Here is a 24,883-nt window from a genome sequence, read left to right as displayed (position 1 = left end):
CCCCCCCCCCGCACCGCCCAGCCCAACTCCCTGCTGCAGCCAGCGGCTCCTTCCTGTGCCCTCCGCCTGCAGGCTGGCGAGTTGCCAGCCGCCAGAGCCCGGTGCCCAGCAAGTGGTGAGGTGCACGGCCACTTCCTGGTTCTAGGTTGTGGAGCCTTCCTGGGGGAGCCCTGCCCCCTCCCCCCCCATTCCCCGGGCAGAGTGGACTGATTGGTAGAGACTAATGGGCCCCCCGCCTCGGTGGCCAGCGGTGTCTGGCTTTCCGTCCACCGCTGGTGGGCCCTGTTCTCGGAAGAGCAGCACTCTCTCTTTGGGTCCTCGGGAAGCCTGGGCCGGGCCAGGAGTGGGGGGCTGCCCAGACCCAAAGNGGGGGGGGGGGGCCTGGAGCCTGGTCCTTTTTTTCTTTTTTTTTTCCCCTCTCGCTAACTGATCCTCAAGCTGTAACCAGGGGCACCCCAAGGCAGACCCCAGATACCTTGCCTCAGCAGGCCAGCGGCCAGTGGAGCGTTCTTTGTTTCACAGGGAAATGTTGGCGAACGAGTGCAGAAAGCAGCACCCTGCTCGCTGCATACTTGCCTTTGGGACCTCGGGGTGCCCGGGGGACGCCTGCCCTCCCACCTGAGGCTCTGCCCTTTTGTTCGAGCAGAAGAGACCGCCAGGTGTCCCGCAGCGCTGGGCCGCCCGGTGTGCTTGGGCGGGGAGCACTGGTCGCCGCCCAGGTGCCCAGGTGGTAGCTGGCGCGTTCCCCGGGCCCTTTGGTGCTTGCAGCCCCGCTCCGGGTGCCTGTGCTCCTGCCGTCCGAGAAGCCCGTGGGCGCTTAAAGTTGTCATGTTTGGGGACTGTTCCCACGGTGGTGGTTTGCATTTGAAGGCTGGCTCCTGGATGCACGGTTACAGTGGGGATAGTGGGGACCTGCGTGTGTGGCGGGCGCTTTGGGTCTGCCGTTCAGTGCTGCGGGGGAGTGTTGATCTTTTTCGCTAGTTTTCAGTTGTAGAAGACAGTCTGCTCTCAACTGACCCCCTTCCTAGGGCCTTTACAGCCTCTAGCGAGAGCCAGCTGGAAGATGCGTTTTGGAGGAAGCCCCTCCCTGCTCGCTGCAGGCCCCAAGGGTACTGGGGGACCTCGTCAGAAGTTAGTGAGGTGTTTGGAAGTCCTTTTCCAACCCCTCGAAAAATGTCACCTGGAGTGCAGTGCTAGTTCAGGTGTCCCTCGTCCACTTTCTCTTCGTGTGGCTAAAGTCGGGCTTGGTGGCGTGTGGGAGCGTGGTGACGACGGGCTGGTGGGCTGCGGGGGGGTCCCCGTTGGGGTCCCGGTTACCAAGAGCCCCAGGACGCGGAGGTGGGAATGCCTTCACCTGCTGGCTGCTGTCACAGTGGCCGCTGCCCGCAGACAGGAACATGTTCCCAGTTCCATGTGGCTGGACCCCCGTAATGTGTTACTAGAAGGGAAAGGAGCCATTTCAGGTCCGTGACTAAGAGCTGAGGGGACACCTTTCCTGTACGATGGCAGTGACCTGGATGGGGGTGCAGTATGCGTGTAAGGGACAGAGAGAGTGCCACGGGCCTCCTGAAGGAGGCATTCCCCCCAGCTGATTGCCAGCCCCTTCCAGTGCCAGCCCTGGCATTGACAGGGCATGCGCGGTGCCCGCCCAGCGCAGGGGCTGGGTGTTGAGAGCTCAGACTCCCTCTGGCTGTGGGCTCACAGATACGGCTCGCGCCCTCGGTGCTCCGTCCTAGCTGCCTCCAGGCTGTCTCCGCGGGGCTGGTTGTGAGTCTGGGCTTAGAGACACTGATGACCTGGTGACTGTCCCTAGTGATGACAGAAAGCCCTAGGCCCCATAGGCCTGTCAGAGAGGCTGAAGGAGCGATGGGGAGTAGAATCCGCAAGAAGAGATTGGGGTACATGCTGGCATTTGGGCTGTGTTAACTCTACCACCGTGGGCGGGGTTCCCAGCGAGCCCCGGGCGGTAGTGTTCCCAGTGTGTGGGCTGTAGTAACATCCACTTGATGCTGAGGGAAGGCAGGGTGCTCAAGGCCCCGGCCGCTCTCCCTGCGTGTTCCTGAGCGGATGTGTTTGGGGAGCGGAGGCCAGGCCACGGTGGGCAGCAGCGTAGCCCAGTGTGGGGCGAGTTGGGGTCAGGACCCTGACGGGCGTGGCGGTGAGCCCTCCGGGCTCCCCAGGGGCATCCCTGGAGCTCCTGGGAGTCCGGCACGGCAGCTGGTGCGAAGCGGTGCCCACCCATGACGTGGCCTGGTTCCCATCAGGCCCCGCAGAAGGGGAGAGGCGTGGGGCGCTCCCATCTCCCTTCCTGGGATGGAACACACCAGGGCCCGCAGGCCACGCCCCCCTCCCCCCTCCGGCAGACCCTCCGTGGTCTGGTCCTAGAAAGTTGCTGCACCCTGGTGCCCACGGGGCTGGGCCCCTGCCTCTGTACGTGTGTGGGGCCACCTGGCCTCCAGGGGCCTTGGGGAGACCAGCTGATGCGAGAGGATGGTCCTTCCCTGCCCAGGACAGAGTGCGGAGGCCAGTCGCTCTGTCTTCACTCACAGCATCCCCTGAAGACCTTTCCCTTTGAGCCGTGGGTCACTTGCCGCTTCCCAGCCCCGTGGGAGGTGTCATTCAGCGCAGCCTGTGGCCTGCCCTTGGGGGTGCCCCGCGGGGATGCACGTGGGTGTTGCTGGGGCTCCCCCACCGATCACCAGTGTCGCCAGGTTCTGGCCTGCCAGGTGCCTGGGCCAGAGCTCAGTGTTTCTGAGCATGCGCGCGCGTGTGTGTGCGTGTGTGTGTGTGTATGTACAACTCCCCAAAGCCCCCTGGGCCCTCACACCCCTTGAGAGGCACCCCTAGCATGGCAGGGGGGGCTCAAAGGATGTCTGGAGACAGAGCCTTGCAGTGGTGATGGGGGTGCAGCTGGCGAGCCATGGGCCCCGCTCGGCAGTGAGCTCTCGGGTCCATGTTGGGGCGAGAAGGGAGCCGTTCAGAGGCTGGCTTCCCCACGAGGCCGGCGGGCCGGGGAGAAGCGAAGACCTTGGCAAACAGCGGGTTGAGGAGGCATGAGGCGGGCCGGGGGCCCGGGCCCCCGCCGCTGTGGGTACGGAGCCCAGAGGACAGGGCGGGGGCTGGGGACAGTCTTGCAGGCCCGGTGGAGGGGACCGGGCCAGCCGGGGCCGGGCTGCCTGCTGCAGGAGAGCAGGTGTGACCTAGAGCCGGGGTGCGCTCCCTGCCCGAGCAGGGTGTGGCGGGCTCAGCCTGCTGGTCTGTGCCCCTCCCCGGGGGTCCCCTCCCCTGGCCCCACAGGAAGAGGCAGTTGGCTCTGTCTGTCATGGAAGCTGACCCTGGCCTCACGGAGACCGTTTCCTGAGACCTGGATGGCCAGCCCCGGGGCGGCCGCCGGTCAGCCTGGGCTGCCTGGGCCACAGGTTCTCCCGCTCTGCGATGGCCCTCGGCGCCCTGTGTGCTGCGCTGGGAAAAGGGTCCCAAGAGGCGGTGGTGGGGAGTCTGGTGTGGGGCGAGCGGCCTCGTTTGAGGCCAGCCTCTGCCTCTTTCTGGCCGGGTGACCTTGTGCCCTGTCAGCCCCAAGCCTCTGTCCCCCCCCCAAAGACGGAGCTCACGTGACCCCCACTGGTGCCATGCCAGGCGGACGGCAAGGAGACTGGGACTGGAGTGTGGCAGTGGGGCCCCCCAGGGGCGCAGAGTGTGAGCCCCCACCCCGACCTCCCGCAAGAGGCCGAGCATTTGAAGGCCGTGCTCATTGCTGGTGGGAACGGTGGATCTGAGCAGGACCTGTGTCCCCTTCCCTCGCTGAGGCTGGGGACGGACTTCTACCTGTGAAGACAGCGTCCTCAGTGCCTCCTCTCCTCCCAGGACATGCCGTGGACCTCCACCGTCTCCTCCCCTGCGGTCCCTCCCCTTGAAAGCTGGGGCTCCCCCCACCCCCAGGCCCAAATAAGGGCTCCTTGCTCTGGGCCAGGCCAGCCTGGAAATGCCCTGTGTGGCCCCTGCCCTCTCCTGGTCTCATCCCTCCATGGCTGAAAGTGCTCCATGGCCACCTGCAAGGGAGTGTCCGTGTGTCCCTCGGTCCGTCCGGCTGCCCCGGAGCGTCCAACCTGGCCTTCCTCCACCGCCACCTGTGGGCCGCCGCCGCCCCGTCTTGGGGGTGTTTTCCGTGGTGGCGATTGGACAGAGGACCTACTCGTTTGTCCGGGGACACCCGATGAGGTCTTGCCAGATGCCCTCGTGGGCTGAGCCTGGTGGACTTCTGTGTTTGATCCAGGGTCCTAGGTCCCTGTGGAGGAGGGAGGCGGGTCCCAGAGGCGGAGTCCAGGCCCCTTGGGAAGCAGTGGGAGCTGCCTGTCTGGCTCCGGGCCAGCGCCTGCCTGGCCGCCTGCAGCCCCGGGACCCGCCTCCCACCCCCCAAGGCCCGCATGGAGCCCCTCACGCAGTGGAGCACGTGTGTCCCCAACATAGTGCGGCCAGTTCGTGTCCCCTGCCACCTGCCCACTTTGGAGACTCTGGGTCACAGGCTTTCACTTGTGTTTGAGGGTTTTTGTGGTTTATCTGAGTTTCCGCTCTGGGCAGTTTCAGATCCTCTCGAGTCGAAGGCAGTGCGTCTCCACTTTGACCTTCACCCACTTTGCACGTGCTGGCCGCCTGGCCTGGCGGGCATCCTCTGGGAGCAGGGTGGGTCCCCTGCACCTCGGTCTCCACCCCCCCCCCCCCCCACCGCTGAGGAGCCGGCCCCCTCCCCACTGGCGATCCTAGCAGAGAGTGGGCGCTTGGCAGAGGCTTCCTGGCTGTCCCCGGAAGGAGCGCCACTTGCCCGCCGTCTGCAGGACCTCGTCGGAGTGGAGTCCCCGCTCCGTGAGCAGGAGGGCTGCCCTCGCCAGGGGAGGGCCGTCTGTGCAGTAAACAGCTTTCCGTGGTGAAGCGGCTGCCAGTGGGGGTGTGGGGGGTGCAAGGCGGCCAGCCTACCCGGGGGCTTGAACGGTGAAATTAATCGCTCCCGCACTGTGTGTGCTTACAAACCTTGATGCCCACGTTCTAGAAGAATGGTTTCCAGCCAACTGGCGTTAGGCGGGCCCGTGGGATCTGGTGCCAGTGAGTTGGCACTATACATTTTACTCCTGTTTACCCCAGACGACTAGGTCCATACCCTGTTCCCCTGGGAGCAGCTGGGGTGGGGGGGCAGGCAGGGCAGAGTTTCCAGCCTACGGATTCTACATGTCCTTTGTCTGAAAGTGCTGGGGTCTCTTTTTGGCACCTGCGCTTCCCCACCCCCTGCACGGGGGGGGCCTCTTCCAAGCCAGGTGAGGGGGGAGCAGGGAGCAAGGTCGTGTCCCTCAGCTCTCACTGCTGCTGTGAGCGGGTGGGGAATGCAGGGTCCTGAGCACCCAAGGAAAAGTGGGGTTCACCCTGGTGCTGTAGGAGTGGCCAGTGCAGACAGGTGGAGTGGCACCCTGAGCCCCCAGAGTGCCCAGCTTCTCCTGGTTTGTCTTGTCCCCAGACCTGCACTCATTTCCCAGCCCTACCCCATTATCAGGAAGCAGGCCCCAGGCAGGTTTCATTCATAAGACCTTGAGCACCTGTGTCTGAGAGATAGGCGCTCCAGAAAACCTAACACCGCGGTATCTCGGCCACCCCCAGAAAACTTAAAGCCGCAATCCCTCTATCACCCACAACGTCCTAACGCTGAATCCAAAAGATTATCAAAGAGTGGTGAAGGAAGCACCCATCGTCGATTCGCTTTGCAGCCTGGCTTGGGCACCAGAGTCCAGGGCCACCTCCCAGTGGCCCGTGCCCACTCTTGATTGCCGGACCGTGAAATGGAGCAGCACCGGCCTGTCCCCTTCCATGTGACCTGGGAGTCCCAGGCTGGGTGTAGAAGTTGACCCCAGTGATGGGCAGCCTTCCATGTCACACGGGTCCACCTAGCCGCAGCGGGATTGGGCCCTTCTGGTGCCCCCGTTCGCCTTCGTTCCCCTCTTGATTTGGGAGCCCCGGGGTGCCCCACTGGGGACTCCTTCGAGGAGGTGCTGGAGGTCCCTGGCAGTAGATGCAGGACAGGCCAAGCCGGCCCCGCTGGGAGTTTTCTCTCTTCTGTCCGCGGCCAGTGTAGCTGGACGGGCTTCTGCCCGGCCATTTCTCCCCACCTGGCATGGCCGAGGGGGCAGGGCTGGGGTGTCCGTGTTCCTGCACGGAGCCCAGGCCTGCGGAGAGGGGCTGGCGCGCACCTGGAGGGCTGCTCGGGGGAGTGCATTGGGTGCTGCAAGAGCCTTCCCGCTCCGCTGCCAGACGTGATGCTTCTGGGTACGTGGCTAGCTGGGTGGCTCGTGGTTATAACGTGGAGTTGGGAGGGTGCTGAGGGGCTGGGCCTGGTCCGCCGGGACACGGAGGCCGGTACAGGGCTGCATTTGTGTTAGGTAGACGTGTTTTCAGTGTGTGTCCCACATGTGACCTCAGCGTGTCCACACAGCACCTGGGAATGGGTGTCCAGAGACCCTCAGACTCCGGTCCCCGGCCCTCTGCTGTGCCGTGTCCCCCTCCCCGGGTGACGTGGGAGCCAGCGCACCTCCCTCTGTTCCAGCCCGACATGCCAGAGTCACCCAGCTCCGTAGCCATGGGCCAGGACGTCACTGGTCCCCACATCACCGCGGGTGGGAAGCTGTGGCACCCGTGTCTCTGTCTGCGGGGCCGGGTTGGGAGCACTCGGTGGGGGGCTGGAGGTCCGCCAGTGAGGGGAGCTGAGTTCAGAACCCTGGTGTGGGAGACCCTCTGCGAGGCCCTCCTTACCCGGTGCCCTTGATGGAGTGGTGACAGCCGGGCCACCTCGTTCTTCAGCTGCTTGAGTCCCATCCCCCAAAGGCCCACGTGGGTCAGCTCGGCAAAGACACCGAGGGCAGGGGGCCTCGGCCTTGCCTTCTGTGGCTGCGCACACTCACTTGGACCTCATAGGTCACCTGGCGTCTTGGCACCAGCAGAGGCGAAGGGCTCATGGCCGGGCTGACCCTCAGTACCTTTCTTGCCGTGTTCTCCGGGTCTGCCGCTGCCGGCCTCGCCCAGGAGGGCAGTGGTCTGTTTAAGTTTTGTTTTTTTAATGTTTATTTCTTTTAGAGAGACAGAGAGTGCGAGAGAGAGCAGGGGAGGGGCAGAGAGAGGGACACACAGAATCGGAAGCAGGCTCCAGGCTCTGAGCTGTCAGCACAGAGCCTGATGTGGGGCTCGAACCCACGAACCGTGAGATCGTGACCTGAGCCGTAGTCGGATGCACAACCAACTGAGCCCCTCCAGGCGCCCCAAGTTATACTTTCCTTCCTGGTCTCAGAATGCAGCCCTGACCCCACCCAGGAGACTGATGGATAGTGTGCCGGCTCCACGTGCCTCCGGGCCGGGTGGCAGAAGCCGTGTGTGGCACACCCCTGGTTCCCGCCTTGTCCCTGCGCTTTGCCCCGACAGGTGGGCTGGGTCTGGACAACCCGGCTGTGGCCATCGGGACCCCAGGGGCGGCAGCGTTGCTGAGCGCGACTCCATCCTTTAGGATCGAGGTGGCCTTCCCCTCTGAGGAGCTCGCTGGGCTGTGCGGCCCTTCCTGTGGCCCCAGGTCCGTGGCCCCAGGCCTCGTATAGGAGCTCCGAACGCTTGGCCGTGAGCCTCGTGCGGGATTGTGGTTGGCTTGTGCTTGAGCAGTTTTCCAAAATGGAAATTCTTTCGCATTCTTCCTTTGCAAAAGAAACGTGTCCTAAACACAGCGTGCCTGTTGAGGAACGTGATCGGAGGGTGAGCCCCCCCGTCCTAGCGGGCTGGTGTGCAGGCCCTGGGCCATCATCCACCTCCCGGTCGGGGCTTCCCACGGTGGCCTGTGGCCTCCTTCATCCTCCTCAGTGTCTGTGGAGCCACCACCCAGCCCGGAGAAGTGTCCAGGGGCAGGGCCAGGCCGGGCTTCCCCTGCGGCTCTGCTCACCTTGGCCTGCCGTCCACCTGTGCTTTGAGCAGAGGTGACCGACCCCGAGGCCTTGGCTCCGTCTGCAGGGGTGACGGTGTGCATGCTCCTACAGGGGTGCGGCCACTTGATGCTGCCCGCCCCGGTGCCTGTGTGGTTTTTTTATTTTTAACGTTTTTATTTATTTCTGAGAGAGACCGACAACGTGAGCAGGGGAGGGTCAGAGAGACAGAGAGACACAGAATGTGAAACAGGCTCCAGGCTCTGAGCCGTCAGCACAGAGCCCGACACAGGGCTCGAACCCACGAACTGTGAGATCATGACCTGAGCTGAAGGCGGACGCTCAACCGACTGAGACCCCCCAGGTGCCCTGGTGCCTGTGTGGTTTTATGACCAGAGAGCCTCTCCCCGAGTCCCCCTCCCTCCATGACAGCTCCCAGGCGCCAGGCTCTAGGGGTGTCTGGCCCAGGCTCTCTGACTGTCCCCTTGCCGGTCTCCTCCGGAGAGGTGGGTCCTGGCTCCTGGAAGGGCTGGTGGGGGACCCCCAGCCTCTTAGGCTCTGCCTGCCCTTCCTTCGTCCCTGTTGAGCTGGTGCTGGGGACGGAGGACAGGCTCCAAGAGGTGTGAGAAGCAGACGTCTGGGCGCTGGCTGTCACCCTCAGCACCAGACAGGATGCCACAGCCCCGCTGTCACCCTTGGGTATTTGCAGGGGTCTGTTTGCAGGAAGGGGGAGGGCCCATTGCTGTGCAGTCCCTGCGGATCATGGGGCATCGTGTGCTGGACAGCGCCAGCCCTTTCTGCACATGTCCTGGGGCCACAGAGTGGAGGTGGAGGCGGAGGCAGGCATCACCTTGGGCCACCGTGTGGGTCCTCCTGTGGCCAGTAGTGACCGTGGACATGCAGCGAGTGCGTGCCAGCGCCCAGCACCGTGCTCAGAGCTTCCGCAGTGTTGTCTGGGCTCCCCTGGCGGTGCCTGGCTCAGGTCCTGGCGGCTGTCCGTCTGTCCTGGGTGCTCACCTCAAGGCAGGGTTGGGGGACTTGTTCCCGTGTTAGTGGACAACGCTGGCCACGGGTTTGGAGCAGCAGTGGTCGGGGGAGGGAGGGGGGAGGCCTTGGGGCATTTCTCAAGTCCTGGTGGCCGCCTGAGCATGTCCCTGCATCAGCAGTGCCTGTCTCTCCTCCACCTGGGTGGGAGAGGTCAGCCTGTGTCCCCACCCAGATCGATTTTTAACCCCTGGCTGCAGCCTACCTGTTCCCTGGCTTCTAGGGCCAAGTGGCGGCGGCAGCAACAGTGCTAGGTGCCTGCCACCCACACCCCTGCCAGATGCAGGGAGGGCAGGCGGCGGGGGAGGGGGTGGGGGTGGGGTTCACAGAGATCCCAGAAGGTGGCCATGGTGCTCTGACCACGTGTGGGCTGACCTGCCAGGAGTGGGGGTGGGGCAGCGGGGTGTGAGCATGACCCAGGTTTGCACTGGGCTCCCACGCCTCTCTGGTGGTGAAGACCCACCCTCATAGCCATCAGCACGAGCTGGCACGGCCACTCTCCCCTCTGAGCTGCCGGCGGGGCCCGCGGACCCCGTGCCGACTGTCTGGCGACCCGGGGAAGAGGGAGAGGCGCCAGCTCCCTGCAGGAGTGCATGGAAGAGGGGGTGGGGCTGTGGGCTCCCCGGGGAGACGGGCCTCGGGGTGGTGGTTCTAGGGTGTCCCTCGAATGTGCTGCAGCTCTGCTTGGTGCATCAGAGGTGCCCCTGTTGTCTCTGAACCATGCTCAGTTTGGCTGGAGTGGTTTTTGTGGCAGGTGCCCGTTACTTTGGTGTAGACATGCCCGCGTGGCAGGTGGCAGGCACCCCTGGGGTGCTCGCCAGCTCACAGAGCTCCCCAAGTTTTAGCCATCCGCTTGCAAGGGCGGGTCGCAGTCACCGATGTGGGCTGCCCCCGGTGCTGTCTGGCGCCTCACACGGAGGGCAGTGCCGCTCAGCCCCAACCTGTGTGAATATTGTGATGGGGACTGGGACACACGGAAACCTGAAGTGTAGCAGGGCCAGAAATGTGGCCCGGTGCTCACATTCCACACGCGCTCTGCAGTCCACTCCGTGCCCCGCGAGTAAAATCAGGGCTGCTGGCTGCCACCCAGGATAAGTTAGGGCTTTGGTGTCAGGACCTGCCTGTGTGTTGTGGGCTGTGGGCTTGGAGAGCGTTTCTAAAAGCTGACGTGGAGGGGGGTTGGCGGGGTTCGGTCCACAGCAGCCCCGCAGTTACTGAGAGAGCGGGGGGGTGGGGGGGACATGCCCTTGCCTGCCCTCCCCATTGGCCTGGGGCCGGGCGTGTCACACCCCAGCCGCCATCACAAACCAGCGCCCGTTCTCGTGGTTACATCAGAACCCCGCCGCCAGGGGGCCCAGCTCCGCGCGCGGCACGTGGTTCCGTGAGCGGCCTGCCTGCCCGGCTCGGCAGGGTCAATGCTGTAGTGCTCTCTACGTGTGAATCATTCCCCCAAAGCTGCCACGGCTGGGCACAGCCAGAGTCGGCCCCCAGTAGGCAGGCAGTGGGCGTGCAGCGTGTGCGCCAGGAGCAGCCACGTTCAGGGGCCCCCGTCTGCCACCGCTGGCCGTGTGCCCAGGCAGCCACCTTCCCGCTCTTGTGTCGCCCACCTGCCCGGGTGGCCTATGTTCACGTTCCCTCCCTGCCCCAGCCTGAGAGCAGGAGGCAGAGCGGTTTGGTGACAGGTGAGGGCCACTTTGAGCAGGGCGAGTGGCGCGAGCCAGACAACTTGGCCTCGTTGCGATCGCTCGGGGGGTCCACAGGGCTGGGAGGGGTGGTGGGGCCTGGGTGACCGGCCCACCTCTGCTATGCCTCCTCCCCCATAGGTGCTGCCCGGTTGGGCCCAGAAATGGGATGTCAGGCCGCCGAAAGGAGCATAGTGGAAGCCAGGGCGTCCCCGAGCCGCTGCTGTGACGGCCAGTGAGCGAGCAGCAGAGGATGTCCACCAGCACGACGGTCGCCCCCACGGGGATCCCAGCGGCCCCGGGCCCCGTGAACCCGCCCCCTCCGGAGGTCTCCAACCCCACCAAGCCAGGCCGCAAGACCAACCAGCTGCAGTACATGCAGAATGTGGTGGTGAAGACGCTCTGGAAACACCAGTTCGCCTGGCCCTTCTACCAGCCCGTGGACGCAATCAAGCTGAACCTGCCCGTGAGTACCCCTCCTCCCCGGGGTCATCCCTGCACACACACCCTGCGGCCCCCTTCCCGGACGGGCCACCCCTTGGGCCCAGGCACCACCAAGGCGCTGGTTAGTGGTGCTGGGAAGCCAAGCACAGCCCGGGGGCCCATGGTGACCAAGGAGCAGAGGGGCTCCTTATGGGTTGGGAGGGGGAGGGAGCAGGAGCCAGGACTCACCTGAGGCTGCCTTCTGTTCCCGTGCACCCTGGAGAGCGGGGCACCTGCCCCTTGAGGTCACGTTCTGGGGGTGCTGCCCCAGCACAGCCGCAGTGCAGGCCTGGCCGTCTGCTGGGTTCCTTATCTGGACCCGAGTAGAGAATCCCTGAGTGTTTTAAGCAAAGCCCTGTGTCAGGAGCTGGCGGCCTGGATTCCCGGCCCAGCCTTTCACCAGCCTCCCGCGGACCCTGGGTTTGGAATCCGGGAGGGGGCCCGGCCCCGTCTCCAGCACGACCGGCTCTGGGGCCTGCGTCTCTAAGAACTCCCGTGCGGGCAGAGGCTGTCAGGCGGGAGGCGTGTGGCGGGGTTTGCGGCTGCCTGGGCACTTGCCCCACACCCTGCCTCTGCCGGGCCCGGCACCTGGCTCACCCGCGAAGACCACGTGGCGTGCGGTCAGTGTCCTTGGGAACGGCAGAAGTGACTGCGTGGCGGGCGCTGATGACCTCTCCAAAAATCTCTCTCGTAGGATTATCATAAGATAATAAAGAACCCGATGGACATGGGGACTATCAAGAAGAGGCTAGAAAACAGTTATTACTGGAGCGCGAGCGAGTGTATGCAGGACTTCAACACCATGTTCACAAACTGTTACATTTATAACAAGGTAAGGGTGCGAGCGGCCCCAAGACGCCCCTGCAAGCCAGCTGGTCCCACACGCTGCCCCCGCCCCCCAGGGGTAAAAACTTCAGAGGGAGCTCAGGGACCAAACGCTTTAAACAGTCTGTGCCCTCAGACCTAGACCCCCCCCCATAGTGATGTGGGGGTCAGCGCAGGCTCGGGCGCGTGCAGCCGCCAGGGCGGCCAGCTGCGCTCTCCCCTCTCCCACGTGCAGCGCCCAGAACAGCAGGGACCCCGCCTGTCAGGGGAACACGTCCACGAGCGGTTTCTAGCGGGGAGAGTAGATGAGGGAGGGTCCACATGACCCTATGTTTGTAGGGGGTTTGCCGTTTGCAACAGCGACGTGATAACGCAGAGGCGAATCAAGTTGACCCGGGTAGAAGGTGGTGTTTCCTCCACGAGAAGGTGGTCACCCTTCTCGTCTCCACACGGAGCGCACCCCCTGGGCCTTGGCCGCCTCCCACCCCTGCAGATCTCCTAACAGATTCTCGTCCGCGTTTCTGCGAGCTGCACCCTGCGCGGCCCTTGGCAAACGCGGGTTCCTTTCTCAACAAGTGACCTTGGCTCTCCCTGTGTCTTCAGCCCACAGATGACATAGTGCTAATGGCCCAGGCCTTAGAGAAAATTTTTCTGCAGAAAGTGGCCCAGATGCCCCAGGAAGAAGTTGAATTATTACCCCCTGCTCCGAAGGGCAAAGGCCGGAAGCCAGCTGGCGGAAGCCAGAGCACAGGTAAAGGGGTGCACGGGCGCTGTCACGTTACCTGACGTCCCCGGGGACTGACAGTAGCCTTCCTCCTGCGGCTCCCTCGGCCCCTCTGAGCCCAGTGTCCCTGTCTGCGAAGCCGGGGCTGTCTGAGGCCCCGCTGGCCCTGGGCGGCCTCGTTACAGGCTGCCTTTGGGCTTGCTGCCGTGGGGGGACCGTGGTTGTGCCAGATCCCCGTCCTCTGAGGCCACCTCTTCCAGAGGTCTGCACAGGGGGTCCCTGTGGGCCCCTGGGGCCTTGCCTGCCTGGTGTGCATTGTGTTCTCGGTGACAGGAGAGGGCTGTGCGCCCGGTCGGGCAGGGCAGTGCGCTGGGAGCCCTGAGGCTCTTACGTGGCCCAGGAACCCGGAAGGAAGGGGCAGGCTGATGCCGGGGGGGGGGGGTGGCCCGCACGGGTCCCCAGCGCCGCCGGCCATCCCACTTTGCAGATGGGACTGTGGGTAGTTAAGGGGCTCGGCCTGGGCCGCTCAGCTGGTTCTTGGTGGAGTCTGCGTCACTGCCTGGGGTCGCAGGTCGCAGGCTCTCCCACCCAGGCTGTGCCTCGTGCAGACCCCCTGGTCCAGAGTTTAGCCTCTGGCTGGACGGAGAGCCTGGAGAGGCGGGTTCCGTGGGGGCATCAAGGCTCGGGGCCGGGGGTCTCAGGAAGTGGGGCTCCCTGGCACTGGTGCGCTCTGGCCAGAGGATGGCCCAGGAAGCTTCTGGAAGCTGGCTGCCAGGTAGAGCTTGGTGTGTTCAGTGTGCTTTGCTTGTCTTCAAGGTACGCAGCAGGTGGCGGCCGTGTCCTCTGTGTCCCCAGCAGCCCCCTTTCAGAGCGTCCCCCCCGCCGTCTCCCAGACGCCTGTCATTGCTGCCACCCCTGTGCCAACCATCACTGCAAACGTCACGTCGGTCCCTATGCCCCCGGCCGCCGCCCCACCACCTCCCTCGACGCCCATCATCCCTGTGGTCCCTCCCACACCGCCTGTCGTCAAGGTGAGCGTCCCTGGGGACGAGGCCAGCCAGCTGGCTGATGGCCGGGCCGGCGCTCCTGGATTCGGGCTGGTGGGGGGAGGGGGGGGCGCTACCTGTCCCCGGGCTCTGACTGCTTATCGAATGTCGGGTACACGTGACTTTGGTTCTCTCTGTGCTCCTGACGCAGATGGGGAGACCGAGGCTTGGGTGGCTTTAGGTCACACAGCTGGTGAGGGCGGGCTGCGCTGAACCCCTGCCTCTCTGGCCCGAAGGCCTGGTCTGCGCAGTGCAGGGTCCCATGGGGAGGTGTGGGGAGCAGGGTGGACAGGCCCGGAGCCCCCCAACTCACACTTGCATTTAGGGCAGTGGCCTGGGGGCGTCGTGTGGGGCCAGCACCCCTGCTGGCGCGAGCTCTAGCACCATCCGTCTCCCCAGCGTGGCTGGCACTCTCGTGGCGGGGACTGTCCCGGCCGGGTCTGGGCTCCGAGCCGGCGCTCCCCGTGAGGTCCGGACAGGCCGCGTGCCGGGCGCTGATGTGTGTCGTCTTCCGTTTGCCCCTCACAGCGGCCCTCTGGGGCAGACAGTATTTCCCCCAGGTTACAGATGAGGAAGCAGGCGCTCAGAGGGGTTAAGTGGCTCCCCCAAGGTAAAACGCCCCCTGCGTTGCTTCCCCTCCCCCGTGGTCTCACTGCCTGCTCTTGCCCGGGCGGCGCCTGGCCAGGCTGCCCAGCCCAGTGCCCGGCTGGTTTTGGAGCATGTCCTGTCTGCCGTGGCCAGGTGAGCGCCCCACCGCACCTTGGTGGCACGCGCTTGGCATCCTGTGGGTGCCCACAAGCGTCTGCGGACCGCCAGCTCGTGCCCCTGCCGGCCTGGGGGCAGTGGCTTGGCTGGGGCAGAGACCGCGGTGGTGCCCCGGAGAGCGGGTCCCCGTGAGGCCATCGGCCCGGGCGCTGCGACTTTGAGGGGCTCCTCTGCCGGTCCGGGAGGCGGGGCGCTGGCCGAGCCGGTCTCGGGCGCGCTGAGCCCTGGCTGCAGCCCACACCCTGATGCCCGTGGCCCCCGGGCACGGTGCCTGAGGGGACGCGCATGGCCCAGGACTCCTGGGCGTTCACACCGTCTCCCTCACTGGGCACATCCTGTGTGAGTGCCCGACACATGCCCCCGAGAGGCTCTGCTAATCATTTTAGCGTTCCCTCTCCTGTGGCTCCTGCTGCCTTCGGGGTTCAAGTCCTGACTTGCCCAGTCAGCCCCCGGGAGTCCTTGGTCCCAGACACTCTGCCGCGACCCTGCCTGGCCCCTGGCCTTCCTGCCTCCCGGCCTCGCCCTGCTCCACCGTGAGCCCCAGCCTGGAGGCCCTGATCTGGGACTCTCCCGCCGGCCTTTATAAGCCGAGAATCCCATTCATCTCTGCTGTCCCTGGGGACGCTCCGCTTGGGGACGCTCCCACCACCGGGCTCACCCTGGTCATGCCGGCCCCGGGAGCCCCCAGCACAGCCCCTGAGGTCAGATGCAGGTGAAGCGCATGCGACACCTTGCGCTGCTGGGGCGTGACCGGGAGCCCACGGGGACCGCAGAGGCCTGGGGGCAGATGGAGCGGGCCCTCAGAGGGGCAGCTCCGGGGATGGTTTCTGCGTCCAGCCTCACCACTACCAGCTGTGTGACCTTGGGCCTGAAACGTGGCCCCTCTGAGCCTCGGCGTCCTGTGTGCTGCAGGGGAGGGGGGCCCGCAGGGAGGACGGGCGTGGCTGTGCATGCGCGCGTGGTCGCTTTGCTCGGTGCCTGGCCGATAGCGCTCTGGAAGCGCAGCTGCCGCCGTCCGCTTTCTCGTGCTCGGCGCTCACTGGTCGCGTCGCTGTCGCAGAAAAAGGGTGTGAAGCGGAAAGCAGACACCACGACGCCCACGACGTCGGCCATCACTGCCAGCCGGAGCGAGTCACCCCCGCCGCTGTCTGACCCCAAGCAGGCCAAGGTGGTGGCGCGGCGGGAGAGCGGGGGCCGCCCCATCAAGCCGCCCAAGAAGGACCTGGAGGACGGCGAGGTGCCCCAGCACGCGGGCAAGAAGGGCAAGCTGTCGGAGCACTTGCGGCACTGCGACAGCATCCTCAAGGAGATGCTGTCCAAGAAGCACGCGGCCTACGCCTGGCCCTTCTACAAGCCGGTGGACGCCGAGGCCCTGGAGTTGCATGACTATCACGACATCATCAAGCACCCGATGGACCTTAGCACTGTCAAGGTACGCTGGCACGCGGCGCTGGCAGGGCACCCGCTCGGGCGGGGCTGGTGCCTTGGCTGCTGGTGACGAGGGTCCGGCCGGGTCTGGGAGGAAGGCGCGTCCTGCCTGCTGTCACCGAAGCTGCGGCTCGGGGGTCCCGGTTCCACCTGCACCCGGGTCCATTACCCCCTTCCTGGGTCCCGTCCTGGTGTGTTTGCACGTCTCATGCTGTCAGCAAGGAGGCCCTTCGGGTGCCCCCATGCCCTCGCTGGCCAGACAGGGGCCTCGGAGCGGGGGAGGGGGTAGCAGAGCCAAGACCGAGAGCGCGGGCCTCGGGCTGGGGGCTCCGCCCGAGGCTTTATCGGGTGGTGTCCCAGGCCGGTGTGAACAAGCAGAGAGAGGCTTGTGCTGGGCCAGAGGGAGAGCAAGTGCCCGGGGTGGGGGGTGGGGGTGTGGGGTGCAGCCGAAGGGCAGCAGACCCAGGGCCGGGATAAGCTCCCAAGACGACTTCCCTGAGCACATGCAGGTGGGGTTTCTGACCCCCGCCCCGACCCGTCTTGGGCCCCAGCCCAGTGCTGGTCCCTGAGGTTCCAAGGAGCGTGCCCCTGGCGGTTGGGGACTGTAGCCCCCCTCCTCTGAGAACTGCCTGCATGGCCCCAAGGGCCACCTCACAGAGGGGAATGGTGGTGTCGTTGCATGGAGAGGGTCTGGGCCTTGACCGGCTGGTCTCTGTCATTCTTCTCCATTTCCCAGTGATGCCAGCCTGGGGCAGGGTCTCCGTACTGGAGCTTTCCCCCAGGCGCACATGGATTTCAGACAAGACGGACCTGGCTGTCCCAGGCGGTGGCGCCTGAGAAGCACTCGGGTGACCGAGCTCTTCCTGCCCCCGCTGGGAGCCTGGTAACATCCTTTGCTTTGGAAGGTTTGGGACCAGTATGAGTCAGTACAGATACAGGATGAGCATAAAGGTCCCAGCAAGGTGGAAGCCGTTGGAGAGCAGGCCTCTCTTCCGCGGCCTCCTCTCTTTCCGGGGAGAGTTCCTAACCAGTGTTCAGAGTCGCTCTGGCTCTCGTCTGGCCAGTCTTGACCATGGGGCAGCGGGAACACAGGCTCCCAGATGCAGTTCTCAAGGCCGAGTGCTCGTGCCACGGGGGCTTTGTCCCCCCTTAGGGTCTGTGGAGTCTTGGCCCCCGGCCAACAGCGGGTGGCTGCCCCCCCCACCCCCCCCAGTCCCAGACAGGGCTGTATGCCCGTCTCTTCCTCCCCATGCAGTGATCTGGCTGGGACTTGGGGTGGCAGGTACAGGGGCTGGGCCTTCGTCCTCACTTGCCCCTGCTGTTTGGAGATGGGGAAACTGAGGCTGGATGGGGGGATAAGTTGGGGGTGGAGCCAGGCCCGGATTCTAGGTCTTTGACGCTTCAAGCTCAGCCAGCAGAGCTCAGGTCACGCAGATGGGGACGTTGTCGGCAATGGTGACATTTGTGCCCTTCTTAATCCCCAGAACTTTCCCCAGGTGAGGCTGGACGCAAACGGCCACTCGTCCAAGCCACATGGCCAGGGACAGGCTGAGGGGAAGAGCTGAAGCTGGGGTGGGGGGCGGGGCTGTGTCCTGCCGGACCTGGTGCTTTGCTGTGGCGCTCGCTCCCCTTGACGGGACACCCCATCATCCAGGAACCAGCCAGGAACCGTGGCCAGCCGCCCGACTCTCCTTGGGTGCCCCAAGTACACTTAGGTTTAGCCCGTTTATGCCTCAGCCCTGGGAAGGTAGCCAGGGGTCAAGTTAGGACAGAGCCTGAAAGTCGTCCGGGAGTCAAGAGGGTCCCGGGTGCCGTGTGTCCCTGGTAGCTTGGCCTCCTTGCGGCAGGGAAGCTGTGCCAGGCGCCGGAGCCATGCAGCCTGGGGGCTGTCGCAGCTCTGCGGCTGGCGGGCGAGGGGGCATGTGTCCAGGGCTCCGGAGAGGCCGCGGGCGCTGGAGTCGGGCCGCGCTCAGCCCCCCAGGTCCAGGATTCTGTTAGGAGGTGCAGACGAGACAGGTGTTGAGCCCCAGCCTGCGGGGTCTCAGCGCCCAGGAAAGAGGAGCAGCCCTTGCCCACAGGAGGTCCCTGGCTGGTGATCTCTGCTTGTACGCGGGAGACACAGGGAGCTCGCTCCTTCACCGAGTCTCCCCTCCGTCTGACAGCTTGTGCCTGACGATGCACACCTCTGTGCGTGTGGCGCCTCTGTGCTCCGCAGTCAGCCTGCCTGAGTCTCCCTCCNGGGCCAGGACCAGCTTGTGGGGGGCGTCTGGATTCTCACAGAGGCGAAGTGAACATCTCAGTCCGTGAATTAAGGGCACCCCCACCCCCACCGGGGTTGGCAGCGACTTTTACCGGGAGCCCCCGTCCCCCCCGGGAGCGCCCCCGTGAGGGACTTCACTGGGTACAAAGTCACGCGACGTGTGGAGCTGGAAGCCGGGGCCAGGAGAGCTTAACACGGTGGCTAAGGAGCCAGGATGCCTCTCTGGGGAATTGTTCCGGGGGGTCCCAGAGCCCCCCTCCCAAGTCCCCGGGTCCTGCTTCCACACTCTTGGGCCGGTGGCAGGCAGGGGTCCACGCAGGGGGGCCTGGGAGAGTGGGGATGCAGGCAGCGCCCCTCATGCCCCGGCGCTCGTGTCTTACAGAAGAAGATGGACAGCCGCGAGTACCCGGACGCGCAGGGCTTCGCAGCTGACATCCGGTTAATGTTCTCCAATTGCTACAAATACAACCCCCCAGACCATGAGGTGGTGGCCATGGCCAGGAAGCTCCAGGTAACCTGAGGCGCTCTGGGGCAGAGGTGGGGCCCCACTCAGGGTGGGCACCCCGGGGGACATCCAGCCGGGATGCCGCGGGGCTCATTTCTCCTGAGTGGCGCCCAGTGCTGGCTGCGGGACACGGTGGCAGACAGGCGGAGCCCCGGGCACACGCCCTCCGGGACGGCACACGCTGCAGCAGGGCCGGCGAGGATGAGGAGGTGCGCGTTCTGCAGCGCGGGGCTCCGTGCCCGGGGTGGGGGCGGGGGGCTTGCCACGAGCCTCCCAGCGAGGCTGCTGGAGGTCGTATGTGATGTGGCTGTTTGCGTGGCCTTTTCTTTTCCAACGACAAAAGCAGACAGCTTGTGGGGTGAGTGTGGGCCCCGTGGGGAAGGTGGGTCTGACCTTCAGCTCAGACTGTGCCCCTGTGTCCTCACACCTCGCACACGCAGGCCTGGTTGTGCACACGCGTTCCCGTGTGGGTCAGTACGCGCCCTCAATGCTGGACGCCATGGCTTTTGTAAACGACAGCAGCAGAATCTTACACGTTATGTAACTGGAGCAGTATTTTGGAGGAAAGAGTGAAAATTGTAGGCCCTGCTCTCTGCTCTTCTCCAGTAGTTTTTGTTTCTCCAGGACGCGGGATGTTCGCTGTGTGAGATCTTCCTAGTTTTTTGCTCAGAGCCCTTGGCCGCCCAGGACGCAGGGAGGGAGTAGGGAGAAGCCGTCTGCAGTGCGTCCCCCGCTGGGGAGCAGGGCCGGTGGCCCTGGTGGGCCGCATGCCCGGGGAACACCAGCGGCATCTGTGGTTTTATACTGAGACCCGTGCCTTGGGGCAGAAGGGCTTGGCAGAACTCCCTCCGCATGTGCTCTGTGATGCCCCCAAATCTGGTCAACTGGCTCAGCTTAATAAGGAAGCTGGGCGGCACTGGTGGTGATGGGGCGTGCAGGCAGAAGTTGGCGGCCCGCGGCCGCAGTTCGGTTCCCACAAAAGGTGGCTCCTGGCGGCGTGGCCACAGAAGCTGAGAGTCTTGAACACCGAGGGCTGTTGAGTGGGTGCACTAGCGCAGGGGTGCGGGGCAGCCCTGGGGTCGGCACCCCGCCAGGCCAGCCCGTGGCTCTGTGCACCTGTGTCTTTGGGGACATCTTCACCCCGGGAGGAGAGTCTGGGACCGGAGCCCCGAGCAGGAGCTTCTGGAGCTTCTGGAGCTGGATGGCTCGCGGGGGGTGGCCTCTGGCACACGTGAGCTGGTTTGGGTACAGCCGGATGAGCTCCGCGGGGAGCGCCCCCCACGTGGCTGTGTACCCCCATCTGAAATGCGCTGGGGCAGCCAAGAGAGGGCACCTTGGCTGGAAGGTGCTCCTGAGGGCCAGGGCCCTGCTGGAAAGGGGCTTTTCGAAGCCAGTTTTGACAAGATGAGACTTTTGCCTTTCGAGCCAACTTTTTTGGGCCTAACTCAGAATGGGACATGATGCAGTAAAACCCCAGGGTGAAGATGGGGTGCATGGGTGGGGGGAGAGAAGGGGACCCAAAGAGGTCATAGGTCAGACAAAGGCAGGCACTCCAGCTGCTTTGCAGCAGGGGAGGGGGACAGCCTCAGAGAGCCTGAGACCCAGAGGTAAAGGGAGGCACTGATCTGCAGAAGGCTTGCGTGCTTGACAGAGGGGGCTTGCGGACCAGCTCCTAGAAGGCAGTGTCTGTGGCTGGGGCCCCATGGCCCCATGACCCCCGGACCTGTGCCCAGGGCCTGGGTAGGGAGTGGGAGCAGGCCAGGGGCGGCCCAGGCTCCCTACAGGCCTGGCCTTCCCAGCATCTCAGGGTGCATGTCCGGGGCCCCCAGGTGTGGGACCCGCACCCCGCAGGGCTGCCTCAGGGGCGCGCAGGACTTCAGACGGCCCCCCCCTCATTCCCCCACAGGACGTGTTTGAGATGCGGTTTGCCAAGATGCCAGACGAGCCCGCGGAGGCGCCCGCGCTGCCTGCCCCTGCAGCCCCAGCGCTGAGCAAGGGCGCCGAGAGCAGCCGCAGCAGCGAGGGGAGCTCGTCGGACTCGGGCAGCTCGGACTCAGAGGAGGAGCGGGCCACCAGGCTGGCGGAGCTGCAGGAGCAGGTGCGGGCTCGGGTCACGCCAGCCTGGCTGAGGTCCCGGCCGATGCTGGGTGTCTCGCCCGGCGCGGGGGGCGGTGGCCCCAGCCCGGCCTCTGGCAGGGAGGGGAGAGCTGAGCACAGGTGCCCCTGCGTTGCCGCAGCGGGACTGGCGTTGGACTTTGGGTTGAGCCTCGTTAGAGATGATGCTCCCCAGCTGAAGAAATGTGACATCATTTCTTCCCCGCTGAGGTGCAGCTCCTGGTGGCCCCTCAGGGCCCATGTGGGGGGACGGCCCTGGAATGAGAAGTGTGTAAAGCGCTTATTAGCACGCTACCAGTTGTGTCGGCACTACCTTAGATGGTAGCTGCTGGTACTGGGTCGGTCTAATCCTGGGCATCTGCCATGTGGCATCCCTGTGGCCTCTGAGGAAGCTGTGGAGAACCTCCTTCGTGCAGACGAATAGACCTCTATGTAGTAGGCCTCAATGTAGACTTGCCTTCATCTGGAAGATACCTGGCGAGAAAAATGTTAGCTACCACTTAAGGTTTTTTATAAAATGTTTTTTACTTATTTTTGAGAGAGAGAGAAAGAGTTCTAGCAGGGGAGGGGCAGAGAGAGAATCCGAAACAGGCTCCAGGCTCTGAGCTGCCTGCACAGAGCCCGACACGGGGCTCCAGCCCACAGACTGTGAGATCATGACCCGAGCCCGAGTCAGAGGCTTCACTGCCTGAGCCGCCCAGCCACCCCTGGCTACTGTTTATCAGGTGGCTACTGTGCACCTGCGCTGCTCTGAGCGGGTCACCAGGCTCAGCTGGTGGCCTCCCGCCCCCCGGTGAGCTGTGTCTCCAGTGAGGACGGCGCGGCCCCTCTTCTCCAGCCGTCGCGGGCCGGCCCGCCTCCCTGCAGGGTTGGGGGGCTCCTCGGACACCCATGCCCACCCCCACCCTGGGCAGCCCTGCTCAGCCCCCCGCTGTCTTCCAGCTGAAGGCTGTGCACGAGCAGCTGGCCGCCCTGTCGCAGGCCCCGGTGAACAAGCCAAAGAGGAAGAAGGAGAAGAAGGAGAAGGAGAAGAAGAAGAAGGACAAGGACAAGGACAAGGAGAGGCACAAGGCCAAGTGCGAGGACGACAAGAAGGCCAAGGCGGCCCCGCCTGCCAAGCAGGCCCAGCCCAAGAAGCCTCCCGCCAAGAAGGCCAGCAGCACGGCCGCGGCCGGCAGGTGGGCCGTGGCGCCTTCGGGCCCCCTGAGCCTGGCGCCCCGCATCCTGGGTGCCGGGTCTGGGCCTTTGCGCCTTGGGGGCACGTCCTGGTGACGCGGAGACCGGGCTCCTGTCATCCAGCTGGATGGGGGCTGGGCGGCTCTTGTCTCTCCCGCCTTTTGGGGAGGCTGGGGGGTGAGAAGGAGGCCCCTGCTGCGAAGACTGGGCCCTGGAGGGCCTCGCCCAGCACCCCATGCGGCCAGCCTCTCGGCCTCGGGCGCCGTCCGGCACAGACCTCGGCGTCTCCGGGCCTCGGAGACGCTTTCCTGATTTGGGCTGAGGACTCTGATCTGGGGGCACTGCACCTGGCGGGGATTGTGCTCCCTGGTCTGCCTGCCCCGTCTTCGCTCCTGCCACCCTGGGGACTGCCCTGGGGAGCGCCTGCCCCAGCCCAGATGACAAGGAGGGGAGGCCGGGGGGAAGGCACGCCTCTCCCGCAAGGTAGAAGGAAGGCTTCCCGGAGGAGGGGTGACCGCTGCTCAGCAGCGGGAGGGATAGGTTCCGAGGGTCAGAAGCAGCGGGAACAGAGCCCTGGAGGCCAGCACAAGCGCTCTAGAAACTAGTGGGTATTAGGACAAGGCTGGCTCCCCTGAGGAACAGAGACTGGGTCGGGAAGAGGAACAGCTGAGGTTGGTTGGCTTTGTTGAGGCCTCTTGTTTTATCCCCCGAGCAAGGGTGGGGGGTGGGTCAGGAAGTGTTTGAGCTAGAAGCGGTCGGATCCTGGTCAGCGTGGAGAATGGGGCAGCAGGATGGGAGAAGGGATATCCTGAGAGGTTCTGTGGTTATGCAGGCAAGAGAGGCCCCGGGCGGCCGTGGAGGTGGGAGCCCGAAGGGATGGGCCGCAGTGCCTGGAAGCCAGAGGACGGGCATTTGGAGCTGGGGGTGTGGGCCGGGTCAGCTGGGCAGACACACCAGGATCCAGAGGTCGTGGGGGGAATACTCAGGTTTTGCCCTTCCCCCCTCAGATTTTCTTGTACTCTGTCCGGATTTGGTGTCCGTGTAACGCTGGCCTCAAAAACGAGTTGGGAGGAAAAAAATGAGTTGGGAGGTGCTCTCTCTTACTTTCTGGGTAGATGTATAGACTCGGTATTCATTCTTAGTTAGATACAAAGTAGAATATCCCAGGAAAGCACCGCAGCCTGGAGTTTTCATTGTTAGGTTTTTAATGATGAATCCAGTTATTTTTGTAGATAGGGGACTGGTCAGGCTGTCAGTTTCTTCTTGCGTGAGTTTTGGGGGTTCGTGCTTTCGGAGACATTGATTGCTCCATTTCACCTGAATTGTGGAATTTATGGGCATTGGTTTGTTTGTAGTGTGTTCTTATTATCCTTTTAACATCTGTGAGGTCTGTAGTGATGGGTCCTTTCTTCCATAGGGGTAGCTTGTGTCTTTTTTCTCAGTGAACATGGACATTGATTGATTTGTTTTATTGGGCATTGAAACAACTAGCATTTAATGTCATTGGTTCGTGTCTGCTTTCGTTTCCTTTTGTTTATGGTCTTATTTTTTATTACTTCCTTTTGCTTACTTTGGACTTACTGTGCTTGCTTTCTTAGAGTAGAAACAGGTTTATTGATTTAAGGTCTTCTTTTCTATTGTAAGCATTTAATAACGACTATTAATTTCTATCTAAACACTGTTTCAGCTGTAGTCCACAAATTCGATACGTGTGATTTCATTTAGTTCAAAATATTTTCTAATTTCTCTTCAGGCTTCCTCTTTGACCACAGGTTGTTTAGACACATGTTAATTACCAGGTAACTAGAGACATTTCTAGACATTCTTCAGTTACTGGTTTCTGGTTTAAGTCCATAAGGGTCCGAGAACATACTTTGTATGAGCTCAGTACTTTTACATTTATTAAGATTTATTTTATGGCCAGGGTTTGGGGAATGTTCCTGTGGACTTGCATATGCATTCTCCCGCTGTTGGGTCTAGTGTTGCTTAAATGTCAAGGGAAACAAACAAACAAACAAACATGTCGGGTTAATTTGGTTCATGGTGGTGTTGGGGTCTTCTCTCTTCTTGCTGAATTGTTTTATTAATTACTGTGAGGGAGAAAATCATTGGGTCCCCAGCTGTAATTGTAAATGTTTCTACTTCCCTTTGGTTCTGCCGGTTCTGCTTCATTTCTTTTGAAGCTTAGGTTTTAGATACACGCACGCTGAGGCCTGTGATGTCTTCTTGGTCAGTTGATCCTTCTATTTTGTGCTGCTTCTCCCTGACAATTCCTCTGTTTGAAGCTAGTACAGCCACTGCTGCTTTCTTTTGGTTAATGTTTGATTCCCCAGCCTCTTTACTTTTAACCTAATTCCATCACAGTATTTAAAATGGGGTTTGTGGACCCATGTAAGTCGAATCTTGATTCTTATCCAATAGGACTATGTCTTAACTTTTAGTTGGTGTCTTAGACCATTTATATTTAATGTGGTAATTGGTATAGTTGCATTTTGGTCTTCCATTCCATCACTTTCTGTCATCTGTCCGGTTTTTACTCTTCTGTTCCCTTTCTGTCTCCTTTTGGATTATGTGACTATGGAGATCAGCGTCTGACCTGCTGAATTTGAGATGCCTGTGGGCGTTGAAGGGAGCTGACCACTGTGGTCCTTTCCTGGCTCAGGCCTGGAAACCTTCCAGTTGGGAGCCGCGTCTGCTGTGACCTCTGGAACAAGGTCTTCTAGGTCCCTGCAGATATACATGCAGCCCCCGGGACAGCCCACCTGGCTTCTCCACCTCAGGCACCACTTTGGGCTTGCCTGTTGGTAAAAGAGCCTGGTTCTGTAGAGGAAGAAGGCCAGATAGAATATGGGCAAGGGGCTGGGGCTTCACTGGGGGAAGGGGCTTCTCAGGG

General features: G+C 63.2%; 1 protein-coding gene across 3 annotated transcripts in view; it reads left to right on the top strand.

The window, feature by feature from the left end:
• The first annotated feature begins 10,338 nt into the window (after window positions 1-10,338).
• The window catches only part of BRD3 (bromodomain containing 3), an 18,422-nt gene continuing 3,877 nt past the window's right edge, over window positions 10,339-24,883 (top strand). For 2 of the 3 annotated variants that reach the window (XR_013337681.1, XM_077774635.1), the window contains exons 1-9: window positions 10,340-10,663; window positions 10,805-11,129; window positions 11,841-11,978; window positions 12,575-12,722; window positions 13,512-13,726; window positions 15,567-15,938; window positions 18,577-18,705; window positions 20,606-20,797; window positions 21,757-21,992. Coding sequence is in view for 2 of the 3 variants with exons in the window: in XM_077774635.1 (XP_077630761.1) it covers window positions 10,917-11,129; window positions 11,841-11,978; window positions 12,575-12,722; window positions 13,512-13,726; window positions 15,567-15,938; window positions 18,577-18,705; window positions 20,606-20,797; window positions 21,757-21,992 (1,643 nt within the window). In the remaining variant the exon portion in view is untranslated. Of the gene's footprint in view, window positions 10,664-10,804; window positions 11,130-11,840; window positions 11,979-12,574; window positions 12,723-13,511; window positions 13,727-15,566; window positions 15,939-18,576; window positions 18,706-20,605; window positions 20,798-21,756; window positions 21,993-24,883 lie in introns of all 3 variants that reach the window. The other variant, XM_077774636.1, reaches the window with a different exon arrangement.

This window comes from Crocuta crocuta, unplaced genomic scaffold (assembly GCF_008692635.1).
Source record: "Crocuta crocuta isolate KB4526 unplaced genomic scaffold, BGI_CrCroc_1.0 scaffold458, whole genome shotgun sequence".
Lineage (NCBI taxonomy): Eukaryota > Metazoa > Chordata > Mammalia > Carnivora > Hyaenidae > Crocuta > Crocuta crocuta.
The sequence above is the reverse complement of the archived record's forward strand: the minus strand, read 5'-3'. Positions and strand labels throughout refer to the sequence as shown.